General features: G+C 47.7%; 2 protein-coding genes across 2 annotated transcripts in view; both read right to left on the bottom strand.

Annotated features, from left to right (window-relative positions):
• The window catches only part of TRANK1 (tetratricopeptide repeat and ankyrin repeat containing 1), a 117,509-nt gene extending 112,421 nt beyond the window's left edge, over positions 1–5,088 (bottom strand). The window contains exon 1 of the mRNA XM_066350754.1: positions 4,968–5,088. Coding sequence (XP_066206851.1) covers positions 4,968–4,990 — 23 coding nt within the window. The 5' untranslated portion in view covers positions 4,991–5,088. The remainder of the gene's footprint in view (positions 1–4,967) is intronic.
• Positions 1–20,486, bottom strand: part of EPM2AIP1 (EPM2A interacting protein 1) — an 835,019-nt gene that overhangs the window by 756,618 nt on the left and 57,915 nt on the right. The window lies entirely within an intron of this gene.

Genomic DNA, 20,486 nt, shown 5'->3' with positions numbered 1-20,486 from the left:
ACCTGACCAACAAGTTCAGACTTGAGTGAGCCCTGAAGTCATCAAAGATTGAGCCTCCAGGTAGAGTGGACCCAGGTAGATGGGCAGAGGATAAGCCGGCCCAAGAGTGACCAAAGAATGCCCCAGAGGCCACAGCGAGACACAAAGCTCATCCCAGATCATGACTATGATCCAAGGATTCTTGCTGCCGTGAATCAAATGGCCGGTATAGCACTGAGATTACCCACGTTCCCTGTGTTTTTTCAGTTTTCTCCAAAATGGCCCGGCTTCCTCTGAAGGGGAACAGAATCTGATCCCCTAAATGCGTTATTTTGGCATATTATTTTGAATTAAAGGTATTGAGAAACAGCCAGTGCAAGAAGCACACCCTGGTCCTCTTTTGTGACAAATCTCTCTTGTGAAAGGTACTGCCCCTCTACCAGGAAGGTAGAAGGCATTCTTAGAACCACAGACAGAGAATTTAGGGCAGAGAAGGCTGTATAAATAAATAAACCTTGTTACTTCACCAATTTACTACCCCAAACCCAAACCCCTTTGTCTTGTCAATTTTTCATAAATATATTGTTTCTTTGTCTAAAAGGTACAAATGCTTCTTGCTTTAGTCGCTTCTCTGAGTCTCCTAGTATTTTATGGTCCACCTATACATACAAAATTAAATTTATGTTTCCCCTGTTAATCTGTTTTCTGTCAATTTAACTATTAGAACAGCCAAAGAACCTTGCAGGGAAGAAGAGAAATTCTTTTTCCACCCCTACATCTCCAAAATGTCACCCACATTGTCTAGGGATAGCAATCCTGCTCCCCTTCCAAATGCTACTCCCATTGACGGGAGGACCCAGTGCTTTAAAAAAGAAAAACATCTCGGCCCTGGCCGGTTGGCTCAGCGGTAGAGCGTCGGCCTGGCGTGCGGGGGACCCAGGTTCGATTCCCGGCCAGGGCACATAGGAGAAGTGCCCATTTGCTTCTCCACCCCCACCCCCTCCTTCCTCTCTGTCTCTCTCTTCCCCTCCCGCAGCCAAGGCTCCATTGGAGCAAAGATGGCCTGGGTGCTGGGGATGGCTCCTTGGCCTCTGTCCCAGGCGCTAGAGTGGCTCTGGTCCCGGCAGAGCGACGCCCCGGAGGGGCAGAGCATCGCCCCCTGGTGGGCAGAGCGTCGCCCCTGGTGGGCGTGCCGGGTGGATCCCGGTCGGGCGCATGCAGGAGTCTGTCTGACTGTCTCTCCCCGTTTCCAGCTTCAGAAAAATACAAAAAGAAAGAAAGAAAGAAAGAAAGAAAGAAAGAAAGAAAGAAAGAAAGAAAGAAAGAAAGAAAGAAAGAAAGAAAAACATCTCAATCGAAATGTCTTTAGAATTTCAAACATAGACACAGCTAAACCCAGACTTGGTTTGGCTCTAAAAGGTACACAGGAGTCACACCTGCTCACCAGGCTCACCGGAGCTAGACAAACATGCCCTAGTGAGTACAGGCGGGAAATGATACTGACACTCAACAAATGCCCAGGCAAAAGAGGGAGTTGATTCAGGTAAACTGGGTCAGGGTGTCACAGGTAAGGCTCATTCACACTTCCAAATAAGGAAACAAGCCAATGCTTACTTAAGATATTTAGACCAAGCCTGACCAGGCGGTGGCGCAGTGGAGAGAGTGTCGACCTGGGACACCAAGGACCTAAGTTCGAAACCCTGAAGTCACCAGCTTGAAGGCCAAGGTCACTGGCTTGAACCCAAGGTCGCTGGCTTGAGCAAAGGGTGACTGGCTCAAATGGATCCCCTTCCCCATCAAGGCACATATGAGAAAGCAAACAATTAATAACTAAAGTGCCACAACAAGGAGTTGATGCTTCTCATCTCTCTCCCTTCCTGTCTGTCTGTCTGTCTGTCTCCGTATCATGCCTGGACAGGCAGAATGGACACCCTCAGCAACCAAAGGAAGAAAGCCATTCTTGGTTTAGGCACTGTGACATTTTGGGTTTCCAGAGATGTCTGTCTCCCTGGTTCAATACTTTTGTCTAAAGTTTTAAACCTGAATGTTCTCCCTGCCACTGCCACTGTCCCCACCATCAATCTCAGCTAAAACTTAAAGTGTCATCTTTGCTAAGGAGACTGATTTCCCCTCCAATTCCTCTCTCATTTCTGATAATAAGGATCTTTTTAACCTTAAGAACCTCAGGCTGCCCTCTGAGGAAACGTGATCCAAAAACTATGAGCCTACTGGCAGCTGTGTCCCTGGCTGGAAAACGTCGGCCAGGGCACTGACCTGCGAGTCCCACTTCCCCATCTGAAAAAGCAGAGAACTTTTTCCTCCGGGTCAATGAAAACAATACCACATGCTTGACAATGGCCGGAGGTCCACACCCAACCTCCACTTTGGTTCTTAACAACATCCTAGGATCACTTTATCTTCCCCACCCAAACACAGGACCTGCAGGCTCTACTCTGGCTCGCCAAAAGAAACTTCATCCCAAGAAACGAAAATACAATAATCGGAGGGCATACACCACAGCAATGGGCCTTTTTGGTAGCAGCCACCAGAAAACAGAACTAATCACCAAGGAGAAGTTTAAGACTCCCACAAAGGCAAAGCTTCTATTTGGTCCCTGAAAGCCAGAGAGGCCAAGAAGTCAAGAGCACCAGCATGTAATCCCAGATTCACCACTAACGACTAATAGGTGATGGGCTCAGTGTCTTCATCTATAAAATGTTCATGGCCCAGCTGCTGCTACTGCAGGTATGAACTTCTGAGCGGTGACTTAAAGAACCCCCTTTCGAATGTATACGCTCAGAGTTTGTGTCAGCCTAGCAGCACTCTCCTGTCTTCTTCTTTAAAAAAAGAAAAAGAAAAAAAGGCATGATGGTAAGGAACCACTATTCCCCTACCCGCACCGGCCAGCGCTCACACAAGGCCCCACTGGGCTCTTAGCAAGCAGACAAGCGGCTGTGGGCAGACAGAACCGGCATAACCAGAAGCATCCTGTCTGCCTTTGTAGACACTACTGGTGTGAACCACAACATAGCCATGTCCTGTAGTACTTTCATTCCTCAAGCAGTAATTTCCTTACTCCAGTACGAGTATCAGCCTGACCAGGCAGTGGCGCAGTGGATAGAGCATTGGCCTGGGACACTAAGGACCCATGTTTGAAACCCTGAGGCCGCAGGCTTGAATGCAAGCTCACCAGCTTGAGTGCGGGGTTGCCAGCTTGAGCATGGAATCATAGACATGAGCCCATGGACGCTGGTTTGAGCCCAAAGGACCCTGGTTTGAAGCCCAAGGTCGCTGGCTTGAGCAAGGGGTTATTGGCTCAGCTGGAGCTCCCCGGTCAAGGCACATATGAGAAAGCAATCAATGAACAACTAAGGTGCCGCAAATATGACTTGATGCTTCTCATCTCTCTCCCTTCCTGTCTGTCTGTTTCTCTCTATCTCACTAAAAAAAAAGGGGGTGTGTGTGTGTGTGAATATCAGCCTCTATTTCCCGGACACCAACTCCTCCCTTCCAAAGTTACTTCCCAGGGAAAAACTGATGTTCCCCTTGGCCTCTCTGGTGAACACAGAAAATATCATTTTGCCTGACCCAATAGAGAAAATAAATATACTGTGACGCTCTTGTTGCAGTTGCATACTTATTGATGTATATGGGTGGACGCAGTCTCTATTGCTGGTCTTGATCCAAAGGAAACCGAGAACCCCATATGCCTAAGAAATGAGATGACTCTGGGGAGGAATGCCACACACCCCGCTCCCACCTCCATCCCCTGTGGAAGATGCAAGGGCCACCAAAGGATACTGAGAACTCAAGAGCCTACCCTGCAATTCTACAAAATAGAACTGACTAGAAAACAGTTCAAACAAACTTTTGACTCTTCTTCAAGGTGGGACTTCCTACAAAGTACAAAACAGGACGCTCAACAAAAGACCAAGCTATCTGGGTAAACAGCCTTGCCTAAGAAAGGTGCCTGGCACCCGGGAGGCTCAGCACTCAGCAGCCGGGGAGACCTGGCTGGCACGCAAGCCCCTTCGCTCCCTGATAAATCTTCCAGCTAAGGACTGATTGGGCCAATAGCAACAGGGCTGGGAAGTAGAGACCTCGGAGCCCCCTTTCTCTCTCCTCTTTTTAAAGTTATTTTCGTTATTATTCAAATTGCACATTTCCCCCAAAAATATTCCCCAGGAGCCACCAAAACTTGCTGCCTCCCAGAAAACAACCCCAGATGGGAAGGGGGCTGGCCCGCGCTGCACGCTGGAAGGTAGGCGCTATTTCAGCGGGGTTGCACATGCCTAGGGCTCCCCGTAGGTGCGCCGAGCGCGCCTCCCAAGCCCCAGGCTCTGAGCCCACGTTTGAAAACGATCGGAAGCAGAAGCCGGGGCTTTTGGGGACATCGCTGCTTGGCCCTGGGCCCCCGCTGCTCCCCCCCCCCCCCCACCTTAGACTCGTTTAGCCAAGGACTGTGGACAGTGCAGCCCCTTTCCGGCAAGCGCCGCTCACGATCGGTGGGCTGGGCAAGAGGCCCGCCCGGGGCTGGAATCGCGAACCGCCCGCCACTGGCAGCGGCCACTCTCCAAGTTCCCCGCAAATCCCGCCCAGCGCCCGGGAGCCTGCCAGCCCGAGTGCGTGCCCGGGGGCGCGTCCGCAGGTCCTCTCATCAGAATGTGCTAGTGGCTCCGGGGTCCGCCCCGCGAGCCGCAGGTTCGGTCCCCGGGTGGGGACCGGGCAGGCCGCGCGCCGCCGCAGTCCTGTCGCAGCGCGTGCCCTCGACCCCCGGGACCCGGAAGGCCAGAGCCATCCCCCCCGCTCCAAACCCGCGCGCGACAGGCCCGGGTCTGCACCTGGATGAGCGCGGGGCCCCGGGGGATAGCCCGCTCGGCCTCCGCCTCGTGGGTCGCCAGCCCCGCTGGGTGGCCGCTTCTCGCCGGGAAGAGGCACGGGACGGGAAGACCCGAGGCTGCCCCGCGCTTCCCGTGCCGCTTACGCACCTAATTGCCCGTGGGTCCCACATGGCCGGGGCCTGAGGGCTCGCGCCCGGCCCGCCACCGCCGCCGCCGCCGCCTTCCCGGGAGCTGCTTCCCCGCTTCCCCGCAGGCTGGGCGCCGCGGGCGGTGCGGAAGCCCGAGAGCCGCGGCCCTGGGCAGGGGCGGCGCAGTGCAGCGGCCGCGGAGCCCGCACTGAGACGAGCTGGGCGGGGGCGCAGGGACCCCGATGGCCAGCTGTGTGCGGCCGCAGACCTATTCCAAGTTTCCACGTAGTTGCGAGAGCCCGAAGACTGTCACGTGCACGTCGCCACTGGGTGGGAGGGGGTGTTTGTCACTGTGCAAAAGAGTCTTTTCGACGTCTCTTAAGAAGCGTATATGTGAGCGCTCCAATGGGGTGTCTCTTGGTCGCCTTTGAAGAGCCGGTGCTTTGGGCAGGTCACCAGGGGGGTTGACCACACACACACCTGCAAGGACATGTTTGGGTGAACTTGTAGGGCTAGTCAGGCCGGAAGAAATCAGACCCCCACGACAGGAATCTGGCCTATGGCTTCGATGCCTGTTTTTTTGGAATCTGGCCTCTGGCTTCCATACCTGTGTCCTTGGAATCTGACCTCCGGCTTTGATACCCATTTCCTTGGACACCTTGCCAGTTAGTCACCTCCCTATCACTTATCTGAACATTCTGTTACTCAGTCATTAATCACCCCCCCCCCCCCAATTGTTTATCCACCACAGGTAACAAGTTCTCCCCCTGCAGCAGGAAATACCGCCAAGCCCCCGTCCTTCCTTCCGATATGTGCTAGGGCTTTTTTTTTTCTCTTGGGGCTGAAGCCACTTTGGACTCCAACCATCTGTTTGCAGATGCATAAATAAATTTCTTATAAAACTCATCAGGCCTTGTGCATCCCGCCTTTGGCGACCTAACACCATTCTGCTGGCTTCAGTCAGGCCATTGTCAATACAAGGGCTTTGACAGGCCTGTCTTTCCCTCAGGCCCCTCCTACACAGAAAGCGGACAGTGAGCCCGTGGTCACCAAACCTGGTGCATTAGCCATCTCACTCAGCTCTTTGTTGGATGCCCTGTACTTACCCTGAGCTCCAGCCTCCATCCTTGGGGCTCTAGGGATCCAGGTGGGCAGAAGCTGGCGAGGTCTCCGACTTCCTAACACTCACTATGGTGCCCATGGCACCTGCCATTGAGTGTGTCTCTCACCACCAGAGGAAGCAGCAAAGAACAGCCTGGAAGGTCAATCTGAGTTGGTAGAAGGTTAGGACACCCTCAGGCTGCCATTTTGTTAATTCGGAGCCGCAAGAAGCACGGCCTCTCACCCACCACCCCTACTCGGTTTCTCTGGGATTACTTTCCCACTTACCAGGATTTAGCCCAATCTAAGAACAAGTGGTCACCCTCTCTTGGGGCTGTTGTCTGCACTAACTCCTGGTGGTTCTCATTTCCTTCTGAGGTGCCACTGTGCCAGGCCCCCTGTGACCCCAGGGGGGGGCACCACGGAGCATTAGAGAGATAAAAAGTACCATTTCCAGGGAAGCTAGAGGATTTGAGGACAGGGAACACAATACACGCAACCTGCTTACTACTCTGCACTGTTTACTCTGAGTGAAGAAATAGCCTCTGGATCTAGCCAGTAGTCTTCTCGCTTCTGGAGTCTCAGCTTCTCCCCCTTCTTCTGTGCTAATGTTCCCCCAATATTGCTGCTCATCACTTCCAGCTCAAAAGCCTTCAGTGGCATCCCATTGCCTCCCAGAGACCAGATTAGGTAGCTGGGCATTTGAAACTCGTGACAATTTTGCCCTACCCTTCAAGTCTCAGGCTCCTCACACAAACACTATTCCAGTGCATATGGGTATCGCCTGAAGGTCTTTTGGAACTACCGATATCTTCTTCCTATTCCCAGATAGTCTATTTTTATTGGTATGAGGTATGACATGGACATGGGGTGTAACATAGGGATTTTAAAAAGCTCCCCAGGTGGCCCTGGCCGGTTGGCTCAGCGGTAGAGAGTCGGCCTGGCGTGCGGGGGACCCGGGTTCGATTCCCGGCCGGGGCACATAGGAGAAGCGCCCATTTGCTTCTCCACCCCCCCCCTCCTTCCTCTCTGTCTCTCTCTTCCCCTCCCGCAGCCAAGGCTCCAATGGAGCAAGGATGGCCCGGGCGCTGGGGATGGCTCCTTGGCCTCTGCTCCAGGCACTAGAGTGGCTCTGGTCCCGGCAGAGCGACGCCCTAGAGGGGCAGAGCATCGCCCCCTGGTGGGCAGAGCGTCGTCCCTGGTGGGCGAGCCGGGTGGATCCCGGTCGGGCGCACGCGGGAGTCTGTCTGTCTCTCCCCGTTTCCGGCTTCCGAGAAATTTAAAAAAAAAAAAAAAAAAAGATCCCCAGGTGATTATAACATGAAGCAAAATTGGGAAAACACTCTTAATCTTCAAATAGTTGGAGTTACTTGCTATTCCCCAGACATCATTAATCACTGCACTTTTAGGAGACTTTACAGATCCTTTCGCCAATGGTTTTTTTCCCCCCAACATCTTCCAGTTCTGTATTTAGGAAAGGCCTATGCCATCTCTTCTATTCTGTCTCTTCTTTTCGTCCAACTGCAAGGAGTCCGCTTCCAGAAGGCCTAGCCAGGTTCTTACATAAGCATCTCAGAATATTTTTGTTACACCTCTTTCTCTGTATCTTTCATCATAGTCCTTCAAGCAGTCACATTAACTCAAAACAGTCAAGTCTTTCTTTTTTTTTTTAAAACTGTCTCTTTGCTTTCTGATATTTTTATATTTTTATCAAAATTATATATTCTTACAGTTAGAGGAGCAATTGCCCTTTTCATCTGACTTTGTCCCCAGAGGCAACTTTTTTCTGTTAGCTGATAATTTGATGGTTCCTGTCTTGAAATAACACTGCTACTTCTTATTATCCAGGGTGGGTTTTTTCTGGTTTTATGCATCATCAAATAAAAGATTTTATAGGTTTTGCTGGTCTGAAAACCAGCACCCTCAATATAGTTTAGCTGGGTATAAAATTCTAGGTTGGAAATAATTTTTCTTCAGGATTTTGAAGCTATTCCTCCAGTGACCACTAGTGTCCTGTACTGCTATTGATTGAGAATTCTAAAATCATCCAACTATCCACTTTATGTGACTTCTCTACTGTGTTTTTTTTCCCTAGAAGCCCGAAACATCTTCTTTTTCATCCCAAATATTTAAAAATTACACAATGATGTGCTTTGATGTGGGCCCATTCATCCATTCCACTGTGCATTGGATGGGTTCTTTCAATCTTAAAACTCAAGCTCTTTAGTTCTGGGAAATGATCTTGAAAATTTCTGTTGGTTATTTCTTCTCCATTTTTCCTATTTTATTTTTTGGAAATCCTGAACTTCCAGAATTGGGCCCTGTGGTATAGTCCCTGTGACTTAGTCCCGATTTCAAATCACATCTCTCCTAAAATGGAGATTTCTTCAACTTTATCTTCTAGTTCTTCTTAAAACGTTTTTTTATTTTTGATATCATCCTTTGATTTTTCCAACTACTCTTTCTTATTCTGAAAGCATTCCTTTGTTGAAGCATCTTTTTCTTTTTTTTTTTTACAGAGACAGAGAGAGAGTCAGAGACAGGGATAGATAGGGACAGACAGGAACGGAGAGATGAGAAGCATCAATCATTAGTTTTTTGTTGCGCATTGTGACACCTTAGTTGTTCATTGATTGCTTTCTCATATGTGCCTTGACCGTGGGCCTTTAGCAGACTGAGTAACCCCTTGCTCAAGCCAGCAACCTTGGGTCCAAGCTGGTGAGCTTTTGCTCAAACCAAATGAGCCTGCACTCAAGCTGGCGACCTCGGGGTCTCGAACCTAGGTCCTTGGCATCCCAGTACAATGCTCTATCCACTGTGCCACCACCTGGTCAGGCAAGCATCTTATTCTCTTTTTCATGGTTACTATGCAACGGTACTAAGAAACAAAGAGGATTGCTATATAACATTATGAGGCTGAGCCCAGGAGATATTGTTAAGTGGGAAAAAGCTAGGTGAGAATAGTGTTTATTGTATGCTACCTTTAGACTAAGAAGGAAAGGTGAATATTTTTTATGCAATTTCCTTATATTTTCTGAAAAACAAGAAACCATGGAAGGAAAACGTAAAGCCAGTATACACAGTCACCATCACAGCCGCCTGGTCCATGCAGGTTTGCATTAGATTCGAACAGATGGTAATGAAACAACGGAGCCAAAAGCTGATGGGCCATCATCTTTAATCCTAGCTTGCACATGGTGGGTGAGTAAAAACTCACACTGGGCTCCAAAACCCACTCACATTCAGTGCTCACAAAGCTACTGCCTTGCCTGGCCTGTGGTGGTGCCATAGCTAAAGCGTTAACCTGAAACACTGACGTCACAAGTTTGAAACCCTGGGCTTGCCCAGTCAAGGCACATACAATAAGCAATCAATGAACAACTAAAGTGGAGCAACTATGAGTGATACTTCTCACTCTCCCCCCTTCTCTTTGTAAAATCAATAAATAAAATCTTAAAAAAAATAAAAAGCTACTGACTTATCCGAGTTTCCTAGAATCAAAGGTTTCTAGCTCACTAGCCTCATTCTCCTTTGTTCCCCATCTCCTTCTCTCTACACAAACTCTGCATTAACTGACTTCTCTTTCAGCACTCCACCATCTTGGCTGCTTCTCCTGGCCTCCTCCACATGGCTTCTTTCTGCTCTCCTCTCTGCTCTCTCCTCTAATGCTATTCTCAGGAACAGAAAGAGAGCAAGCTCCCAGTCTGCCCCCATTTTATAGTGTAGAAATCAAAACCTTTAATCCAATATACAAAATAGGGAAGTCTCTAATACAAAGTCACTTATCTGAGGCATAATGGGATTCCTCATGAGAGTGTACCACCCTGCATCAAAAAGGGTGGGAAAGGCTTAATTCTAAAACTAAGCCTTAGGCTATAAGAATCCTGCCTGCTTACAGCCTGTCCCCCTACACCCAATACAAACTGTAAGCGAGCAAACGTATATATCATATTTAAAAACTTATTTGACCAACAGAAAACCAAAAACTTAAGACAAATGATTACTCATAAGGAGGAACAAAGTAAATAGTTTTCTTTTGTGATTCTGTGCATTTTATTTTGTACATTTAAAAATAATCTGTGAAGAGCTCTATCAGACTGTCAAAGTGGGTCCATGACACATAAAGGGTAAGAGTCTCTGATCTAGAACTATATCAATTCAAAAGATGCACAGAGGATAGAGAAATACTACATCTTAAAAGGACACTGTGTATAATCAAACAAATCCATAATATGAAATTTCTACAAGGCAAATGACTTGATCTTTTAAACAACAACAACAACAAAAATGGCAATGAAAAATGTGGATAGCATGAAGAAGAGGTGATGTAAAGCCAGAAGCCAGGGCTACCATCACAGCAGCCTGGCCCATGCAGGTTTGCATTGGATTCAGACAGTCGTCGGTAAAGAAACAATGGAGCCAAAAACTGATGGGCCATTATCTTTAATCCTAGCTTGCACCCGTTGGGCAAGTAAAAACACACACTGGGCTCCAAAACCCACTCACATTCAGTGCTCACAAAGCTACTGACTTATCCGAGTTTCCTAGAATCAAAGGTTTCTAGCTCACCAGACTTATTCACCTCTGTTCCCCATCTCCTTCCTTCTCCCTGCACAAACTCTGCACAAACTGACTTCTCACTCAACACTCCGCCATCTTGGCTGCTTCTCCTGGCCTATTCCACGTGGCCTTTCTCTGCTCTCTGCTCTCCTCTCTAATGCTAATCTCAGGAACTAAGAGTGAGCTCCCGTTCTGTCCCCATTTTATAGTGTAGAAATCAAAACCTTTAATCCAATATACAAAATAGGGAAGTCTCTAATACAAAGTCACTTATCAGAGACATGATGGGATTGTACCACCCCACATCAAAAAGGGTGAGAAGGGCTTAATCCCAAAACCAAGCCCCAGGCTACAAGGATTCTGCCTGCCCACAGCCCGCCCCCAACACACATTAATATCACCTGGGCGACGGCCTCCACGTGGGCAGCACCATCTTTAACAAAGTGAGCATAATATATTTTATCTGCCCAACAGGTGACTATAATAGAGTATAAGAGATTTAGGGGGCACGTCAACCAAATGCAGTGTTAACCTTGTTTGAGTACTGATTCTAACAAACCATCTTTAAAACACAGACTGGGTATTATAATGATATAAGGAAATTGTTCATTTGGGGAGGTATAATAGTGGTATTAGAGTGATGTCTTTTCAGAAGTATTTTTCTGTTAGAGGTACACACTGTGTAGCAATCTTGTTTTTTTTGATCAGTGAAGTGATATGGTATCTGGTATTTGCTTTAAAATATTCAAGCAAAACAAATTTTAAAAGTGCAGATGTAGATAAAAGAAGATTAGTAAAATATTGATCATTGTTGAAGCCGGGTAATAAGTCTTATGGAGATTTGTGATACTAGTGTCTCTACTTTTGTGAGGTTGGAACTTTTTCCATGCAGAATTGTTGAAAGGGAGAGAGAGAGAGAGAGAGAGGGAGAGAGAGAGAGAGATGGATTAAAAACTAATTAGAAATTCAGAACGTGTGAGTGAGAAGATTAGCTTGCAAGAGGTCAGTGAGCCAGTAGGGAGAGGAACCTCTGATATCAGGTTATCTGGATCTTCCCTCTGGGTAGGTCAGGTTAAGCAATCTCCTTTCTGGAGGGTGAAGGTCTTACAGCCTGCATTAGAGGCACCCAGGGGACACAAGGAAGTTATGGGCCTCAACAACCTGTATATACATGTTGACATCTTGTAATACGGTACCTTTATCCTCAACTCTGCCTGCTGTCCCCTAGTCCTGAGAGCTACCTTTTTACCAGGGAACAAAACCCTTTTTTCCAGAAAGGGGCAATGAGTAACTACACTTGGGACGGAATTTCCTTATTTTTAGGCCCTTTCCTTACCCCTACTTCCAGAAATATGGTGCCAATCATTCATGAGACTTTTGGTGACTCTGATGTGCAAAATCAGCTGGCCCTTAGCCTTCCCCTCGGCCCACTTACCGTCATTTCTCTTATGTCTGCTAAGTCATTTCCCATGCCTCTAAACAGCTTTGCAGTATCCAAGCTTTTTGTTGCTGTTATATTTTTTCCTGTTCTTCTTCTCTAGGTGCCTTTAAAAAATCCCTTTACTGTAGTTTTAGTGGGATTTCAGTTAGGAAACTGTAGGTCAAATAAGTTTGTAAATATGATATATATGTTTACTCGCTTATAGTTTGCATTGGGTGTGGGAGACAGGTTGTAAGCCGGCAGTCATTATAGCCTAAAGCTTAGTTTTAAGACTAAGCCTTTCTGGCCCTGTAAAGCCAGTAGCCGCGGCCACTATCACAGCAGCCCGGCCCATGCAGGTTCGCATTGGATTCGGACAGTCGGTAAAGAAACAGTGGAGCCAAAAACTGGTGGGCCATAGCCTTTAATCCTACCTTGCACCCGGCGGGCAAGTAAAAATACACACTGGGCTCCAAAACCCAGTCACACTCAGTGCTCACAAAGCCACTGACTTATCCGAGTTTCCTAGAATCAAAGGTTTCTAGCTCACCAGCCTTCTTCTCCTCAGTTCCCCATCTCCTTCCTTATTCCAGATACAAACTCTACACAAACTGGCATCTCACTCAGCACTCCGCCATCTTGGCTGCTTCTCCTGGCCTCCTCCATGTGGCCTCCTTTAGCTGCTGGCTCTACTCTCTCCGCTCTCTCATGCTAACCTCAGTAACCAAGCGCCAAGTCCCGTTCTGCCCCCATTTTATAGTGTAGCTTCACAACCTTTAATCCAATATACAAAATAGGGTAGTCTCTAATACAAAGTCACTTCTCTGAGGCATGATTGGATTGTACCGCCCTACAGCAAAAAGGGTGGGAAAGGCTTAATCCCAAAACCAAGCCCCAGGTTACAACGATCTCCAACACACATTAATATCACCTGGGCGATGGCCTCTTTAACAAAGTGAGCATAATACATTTTATCTGCCCAACACGCGGCCACCGTCACAGCAGCCTGGCCCATGCAGATTTGCATTGGATTCGGACAGTCGGTAAAGAAACAACGGAGCCAAAAACTGGTGGGCCATCATCTTTAATCCTAGCTTGCACCTGGCGGGCAAGTAAAAATACACACTGGGCTCCAAAACCCACTCACATTCAGTGCTCACAAAGCTACTGACTTATCCGAGTTTCCTAGAATCAAAGGTTTCTAGCTCACCAGACTAATTCACCTCTGTTCCCCATCTCCTTCCTTCTCCCTGCACAAACTCTGCACAAACTGGCTTCTCACTCAACACTCCGCCATCTTGGCTGCTTCTCCTGGCCTCCTCCACGTGGCCTTTCTCTGCTCTCTTCTCTGCTCTCTCCTCTAATATTAATTTCAGGAACCAAGAGAGCAAGCTCCCGTTCTGTCCCCATTTTATAGTGTAGAAATCAAAATCTTTAATCCAATATACAAAATAAGGAAGTCTCTAATACAAAGTCACTTATCAGAGATATGATGAGATTGCACCACCCCACATCAAAAAGGGTGGGAAAGGCTTAGTCCTAAAACAAAGCCCCAGGCTACAAGGATCCTGCCTGCCCACAGCCCACCCCCAACACACATTAATATCACCTGGGCGACGGCTTCCATGTGGGCAGCGCCATCCTTAACAAAGTGAGCATAATATATTTTATCTGCCCAACAGGCCCCTTTAATACTAAGATCTTTTCAAAACTAAGCTTTTCCCCATACCCTTGACTGTTGCATGATGTGGGGTGGTGCACTCTCATGAGGAATCCCATTATGCCTCAGATAAGTGACCTTATATCAGAGACTTCCTTGTTTCTATGTTGGATTAAAGGTTTTGATTTCTACACTATAAAATGGGGCAGATGGGGAGCTTGCTCTCTCTTGGTTCCTGAGATGAGCATTAGAGAGGAGAGCAGAGAAAGGCCACGTGGAGGAGAAGAGAAGCAGCTAAGATGGTGGAGTGCTGAAGGAGAAGCCAGTTTGTGCAGTTTGTGCAGAGAGAAGGAGATGGGAAACAGGTGAATAAGGCTGGTGAGGTTAGAAACCTTTTATTCTAGGAAACTCAGATAAGTCTGGCTTTAGAAATCCTGAATTGAAAGGGAAGTGTTTTCCCACTGTGTGCACTTCTTGCCCACCGGGTGCAAGCTAGGATTAAAGCTAATGGCCCACCAGTTCCTGGCTCCATTGTTTCATTACCATCTGTCTGAATCAAAAGTGAACCTGCACAGGTCAGGCAGCTGTGGTGGTGGCCACGGCAACTGGCTTTACATTTGGCGTAGTCTGTGGCAGAATTCCATACAGATCAATATGGAGCCACCACCACCTTTGAGCGGTGGAGTAGAGGACTGGCTGCTGTTATGGTTCCCCATGTCTGTCCTTTTGGGGGCTGTAGGCTGGCTGACTTTTACAGCCATGCGTGAGGAAAGCGAGAGCTCTGTGGAAGAGGCTGCCCGGGACCTGCAAACTGAGCAGTGGAAGGAGCTGGAGCAAACGTGGGAGAAAGAGATGCTGGCCCTGGAGCTGGAGGAAGTGCTGGAGGAGGAGGCCGACCAGGTTTGCGAGATTCGCCTGGAAATGGAGCAGCCGCTGGAGAAGGAATCACAGGTTCGTGAGTTGCAGCTTGCCCTGGATGTTGTGGAGAGCCAGCAGCGGCGGGAGGGCAGGGCTAAGGCTGAGGCTGAGGCTGCACGGTCTGCGGAGCAGAAGGCAGCGGCAGCCTGGGGCTCGAGCCCGGCAATGGGAGCTGGTGCTTTCAGCTCCTCTTTGGATGATGAGGAGAATTGGGCTGGAGTTGCAATCTGCAGTCTCCAGAAGATGAGAGCCCAGCAGCAAGGAGTACCTACTACGCCCCCAGTAGGTATGTGATTTTTGGGACATAGAGGTGGATGCCATCATGCTCTCTAGAGCAGAGATGGAAATGCTGACTGCCATTGCCATATGCCCCTCTTTGGGACAGTGTAAGACCTGCCAGGACGGCAGGGATGAGGGGGGTGGCTGAGGCCCCATGTGCGTGGACTGATTCCTGGACTAGGACCGGAGTGGGCACTGGCTCCTTTGTTGGATGGACTTATGGATTTTGGACAATGTGAAATACCCTGATGGGGGTTCAGGGTGGCTTAGCTGGAGGCCCTTCCCCTGCCCTGGGAAGCTTTTCCCATGGCTAGAAAGAAGGCTGAGGACATTTTGTGCATTTGGCAAAGTGCTCAGAGACTGGTGAAATGTACCTTTGTAATTGTTGAAATTGTACGATTTGTCATGTTGTTGTAATTTGTGTAATATGGCTAATTTCCTTGTGCAGGAATACCTGTGCTTTAGATTATGAAGCAAGAAAAAGGGGTAGAATGTTGGTCAAATAAGTTTGTAAATATGACATATATGTTTGCTCGCTTATAGTTTGCATTCGGTGTGGGGGACAGGCTGTAAGCAGGCATGGTCATTATAGCCTAAGGCTTAGTTTTAAGACTAAGCTTTTCCCCACACCCTTGACTATTACATGATGTAGGGTGGTGCACTCTTATGAGGAGTCCCATTATGCCTCAGATAAGTGACTTTATATCAGAGACTTCCTTGTTTGTATATTGGATTAAAGGTTTTGATTTCTACACTATAAAATGGGGCAAACCAGGAGCTTGCTCTCTCTCGGTTCCTGAGATTAGCATTAGAGAGGAGAGCAGAGAAAGGCCACGTGGAGGAGAGGAGAAGCAGCCAAGATGGTGGAGTGCTGAAGGAGAAGCCAGTTTGTGCAATCTGTGCAGAGAGAAGCAGATGGGGAACAGAGGTAAATAAGGCTGGTGAGGTTAGAAACCTTTGATTACAAGAAATCAGATAAGTCAGTGGCTTTGGGAGCCCTGAATGGAAAGGGAAGTGTTTTCCCACTGTGTGTATTTCTTGCCCGCTGGGTGCAAGCTAGGATTAAAGCTAATGGCCCACCAGTTCTTGGCTCCATTGTTTCATTACCATCTGTCTGAATCAAATGAGAACCTGCACGGGTCAGGTGGCTATGATGGTGGCTGCGGCAACTGGCTTTACACCCAGCTATGCCTTTTTTTTTTTTCTGAAGTGAGAAGCTGGGAGGTAGAAAGGTAGATTCTTTCATGCACCCTACTGGGATCCACCTAGCATGCCCACCAGGGGGTGATGCTTTGCCCATCTGGGGTGTTGCTCTGTTGCAACCAGAGCCATTCTAGTGCCTGAGGCAGAGGTCATGGAGCCATCCTCAGCGCCCAGGCCAACTCTGCTCCAATGCAGCCTTGGCTGTGGGAGGGGAAGAGAGAGAGAGAGAGAAAGGAGAGGGGGAAGGGTGGAGAAGCAGATGGGCGCTTTTCCTGTGTGCCCTAGCTGGGCATTAAACCCAGGACTTTCACACGCCGGGCCAATGCTTTACCACTGAGCTAGCCAGCCAGGACCACCCAGCTATGCTTTTGCTCTGTGACACTAATGTATTCTTCCCTTATGAACTTAGATTGCAGATCAGATCAAAGGGTAATTTATTTGGGCAACTGCCCATGTTATTCACCTCTAAGGAGCCCCCAAAACATTACTGGAAAGCTTACAAGATGGAGAAGGTTATACCTACCCAAAATCTGGAGAGGGTTTTATATATAATAAATAGTATTTGAAAGCACCATTTGGTTTGGGGGGTTGGGAAGGAAAGGTAGAGAGCACTTCAAAGGATAAATTCACTGATAATTGATGGCTGTAAGGCCAGGAGCCATGGCTGTCACTATCAAAGCAGCCTTCTGGCCTATGCAGGTTCGCATTGGATTCGGACAGTCAGTAAAGAAACAATGGAGCCAAGAACTGATGGGCTGTCATCTTTAATTCTAGCTTGCACCTGGCAGGCAAGTAAAAAACTACACACTGGGCTCCAAAACCCACTCACATTCAGTGCTCACAAAGCCACTGACTTATCCAAGTTTCCTAGAATCAAAGGTGTCTAGCTCACCAACCTTATTCTCCTCAGTTCCCCATCTCCTTCCTTGTCCCAGATACAAACTCTGCACAAACTGGCATCTCACTCAGCACTCCGCCATCTTGGCTGCTTCTCCTGGCCACATGGCCTCTTTCTGCTCTCTGCTCTGCTCCCTCTGCTCTCTCATGCTAATCATCCCAGGAACCAAGAGAACAAGCTCCTGCTCCGTCCCCATTTTATAGTGTAGAAATCCAAACCCTTAATCCAATATACAAAATAGAGAAGTCTCTAATACAAAGTCACTTCTCTGAGGCATGATTGGATTGTACCGACAATGGCCACTCAGCTGCTTTCCAAGAGGTTGGACCCTGTTATGTGTAGAGCTCTGTTTGTCCTGAGAAGAGCTCGTGAAGGGTCAGGTCAGAGATAAAATTCTCTGGACCACCAAGGAGAGGCTGACCTTGCAGAAAGTCTTCCTCCTTTGTCTTTGCCATGACACTGTTTAATCTGTCCTCTGTGGACAGGTTGAACATGGATTTAAAGCATATTAATCTTAAGGAGATCCAAGGTGGTGGAAGAGTGGGTGGAAGCTACACTCACCTCCTCCCAGGACAAAACTGGAATTACAGTTAAATTATACATTAATCATCCTGAATAACCAGTTGAAGACTAGCTGAAGAGAAGTCTTATATCCAACAATTGACAGAAGCCCCATCCAGACTACTAGGAATGGCAGAGATGCAAAATGGGCTGGCTGCACTCCCACGGACAACAGCGAGGTTCCAGAGGGACATCTCAGCTGCAGAGGGTTCCCCGTGAGAAGCATGGGGTCTAAACCCCAAGCCAGGCTCCCCAGCCCCAAGCACCAAAGCTGGGAAGAGGTGCCCACATAACATCTGGTTGTGAAAAGCAGTGAGCTTTCTGTCCATCAAGGAGAGACCAGAGTCTATTAGAAACAATGGCCCCTTAGGATGGGCCATTGCACAGAATATCATTCGCAGCCACTCACCATATGCTCTAGCGGAGAGAGGGTGGAGCAAACTAGAATTACTTGAGGAGAGACTGGGGTATGTGGCTCTGGAAATACAGCTGAAGAGACAGAAGCCAGGGTCCCTGGGCTGAGTCATTCTCCCATACTGAAGATGCCCTGTTTCCTGGGTGGAGCACGCCCCTCTGTGTGGCATCAGCCTAGGGGAAAGCAATAATCCCACCCTCCGGACTCCCTCCTGCCCCACCCTGTAGAGATTATGCCCTGCTGAAAAGTACACCCAGAGGCTCTTTAAGTCACTGAGCTTATCAGGCAGCCAGGAAGCAAAGGCCGAGGCAGGCCGAGGCAGATCTCAGGGAGCCTTGTGACTTTTCAGTGACCTAACCTCTGGTCTGGTGCTGGAAAGAGCTGGCCTTGGTGCACAGCTTGGTCTTACTGCATGCATCCAGGCCCATCAAAGATAGCGACAAACTGTGGATTGCTTGTAGCTCTGAGCAGGTTGCTGAGAGCCATCCATAGGCAGCATCTTACATTGGCCTGCACCAGAGCCCCTCCCAAGAAGCCCCAGAACCAACACACCCAGTGGCCAGCTTCAGACAACATCAGAACAGGATCCAGGCTGACCTGTGGTGGCACAGTGGATAAAGCGTCGACCTGGAAATGCTGAGGTTGCCGGTTCGAAACCCTGGGCTTGCCTGGTCAAGGCACATATGGGAGTTGATGCTTCTAGCTCCTCCCCCACTTCTCTCTCTCTGTCTCTCCTCTCTCTCTCTCTCTCTCTCCCTCCCTCTCCTCTCTAAAATGAATAAAAATAAAAAAATAAAAAGAACAGGATCCAATAAGCTTCCCAAGCACCATATCCGAAGGGAGATCTTCACAGGTAGCAAGCCCTGCTGAGGTGGATTCCACTTCATGTGGTCAACACCCACACAGTAGCTTCCATACTGTGATCAGGGTTGAGTCTCATAATCAGCCAACCTGAGGGTCGGTCCCAGGCACAAACAGGCCAATAGCAATCAAGGCTCTTGCTAAAAAAAGAAAAAAGGAAAAAGAAAAGAAAAGAATACACTGGAAGGAATAAACAGTAGGTTGGATAAAACAGAGGATTGAATCAGCGATTTGGAAGACAAAGTAGAAAAAAATACCCAATCAGAGCAGCAAAAGTAAAAAACAATTAGAAAGAATGAAGATAGTTTAAGGGCCCTTAAGGACAACATAAAGCATAACAGCATCTGCATCATAGGAGTACCAGGAGGATAGAGAGAGCAAGGAATGAAAAACCTAGTTGAAGAACTAATGGTCAGAAAATTCTCTAACCTGGTAAAGGAAAAAGATACACAAGTCCAGGAAGCACAGAGATTCCAAAAAAAACAAGATGGACTCAAAGTGGCCCACCCCAAGACACCTCATAATTAAAATACCAAAGGTTAAAGATACAATAGAATCTTAAAAGCCACAAGAAAAAGAAAGTTAGTTACCTACAAGGGAGCTCCCATAAGACTGTCAGTGGATTTCTCAACAGAAACATTTTAGGCCAGATGAAACTGGCATGAAATATTCAAAGTGATAAAAAGCAAGGACCTCAACCAAGACTACTTTACCCAGCAAGGCTATTATTTAAAACTGAAGGAGAAATAAAGAGCTTCCTAGACAAGAAAAAGTTAAAGGGGTTTGTTACCACCAAACCAGTATTACAAAAAATATTAAAGGGACTTCTTGAAGAAGAAGGAGACAAAGGAAAATAGGAAGAAACAGAGAAACATAGTTAAAAGAATAAAACGGCAATAAATACACACCTATCAATAATCACTTTAAATGCAAATGGCTTAAATATTCCAATAAAAAACATGGGGTAGCTGAATGGATAAAAAAAACAAGACCCATATATATGCTGTCTACATGAGACTCACCTCAGAACAAAAGATACACTCAGACTATAAGTAAAAAGATGAAAAAAGATATTGCATGCAAATGGGGGTAAAAATAAAGCTGGGGTAGCAATATTTATATCTCAAAAAATAGATGTTAAGCCTGACCAGGCGGTGGCGCAGTGGATAGAGCGTCGGACTGGGATGCGGAAGGACCCAGGTTCGGGACCACGAGGTTGCCAGCTTGAGCGCGGGCTCATCTGGTTTGAGCAAAGCTCACCAGCTTGGACTCAAGGTCACTGGCTCGAGCAAGGGGTTACTCGGTCTGCTGAAGGCCCATGGTCAAGGCACATATAAAAAAGCAATCAATGATCAACTAAGGTGTTGCAACGAAAAACTGATGATTGATGCTTCTCATCTCTCTCTGTTCCTGTCTGTCTGTCTCTATCTCTCTCTCTCTCTGACTCTCTCTCTGTCCCTGTAAAAAAAAAAAATAGATGTTAAAACAAAGGCTATAGTAAGAAACAAAGAAGGACACTACATGATGATAAAGGGAGCAATTTAACAAGAGGCTATAACCCTTGTAAACATTTATGCACCCAACATAGAAGCAACTAAATATGTGAAGCAGATCATCTTGATGGACAAAAAGGGAAAGGCTTGTAGTAATACAGGCAGAATA

The sequence above is a fragment of the Saccopteryx leptura genome, chromosome 10 (assembly GCF_036850995.1).
Source record: "Saccopteryx leptura isolate mSacLep1 chromosome 10, mSacLep1_pri_phased_curated, whole genome shotgun sequence".
In the NCBI taxonomy this organism is placed as follows: Eukaryota; Metazoa; Chordata; class Mammalia; order Chiroptera; family Emballonuridae; genus Saccopteryx; species Saccopteryx leptura.
This window is presented reverse-complemented; position numbering and strand designations above follow the sequence as displayed.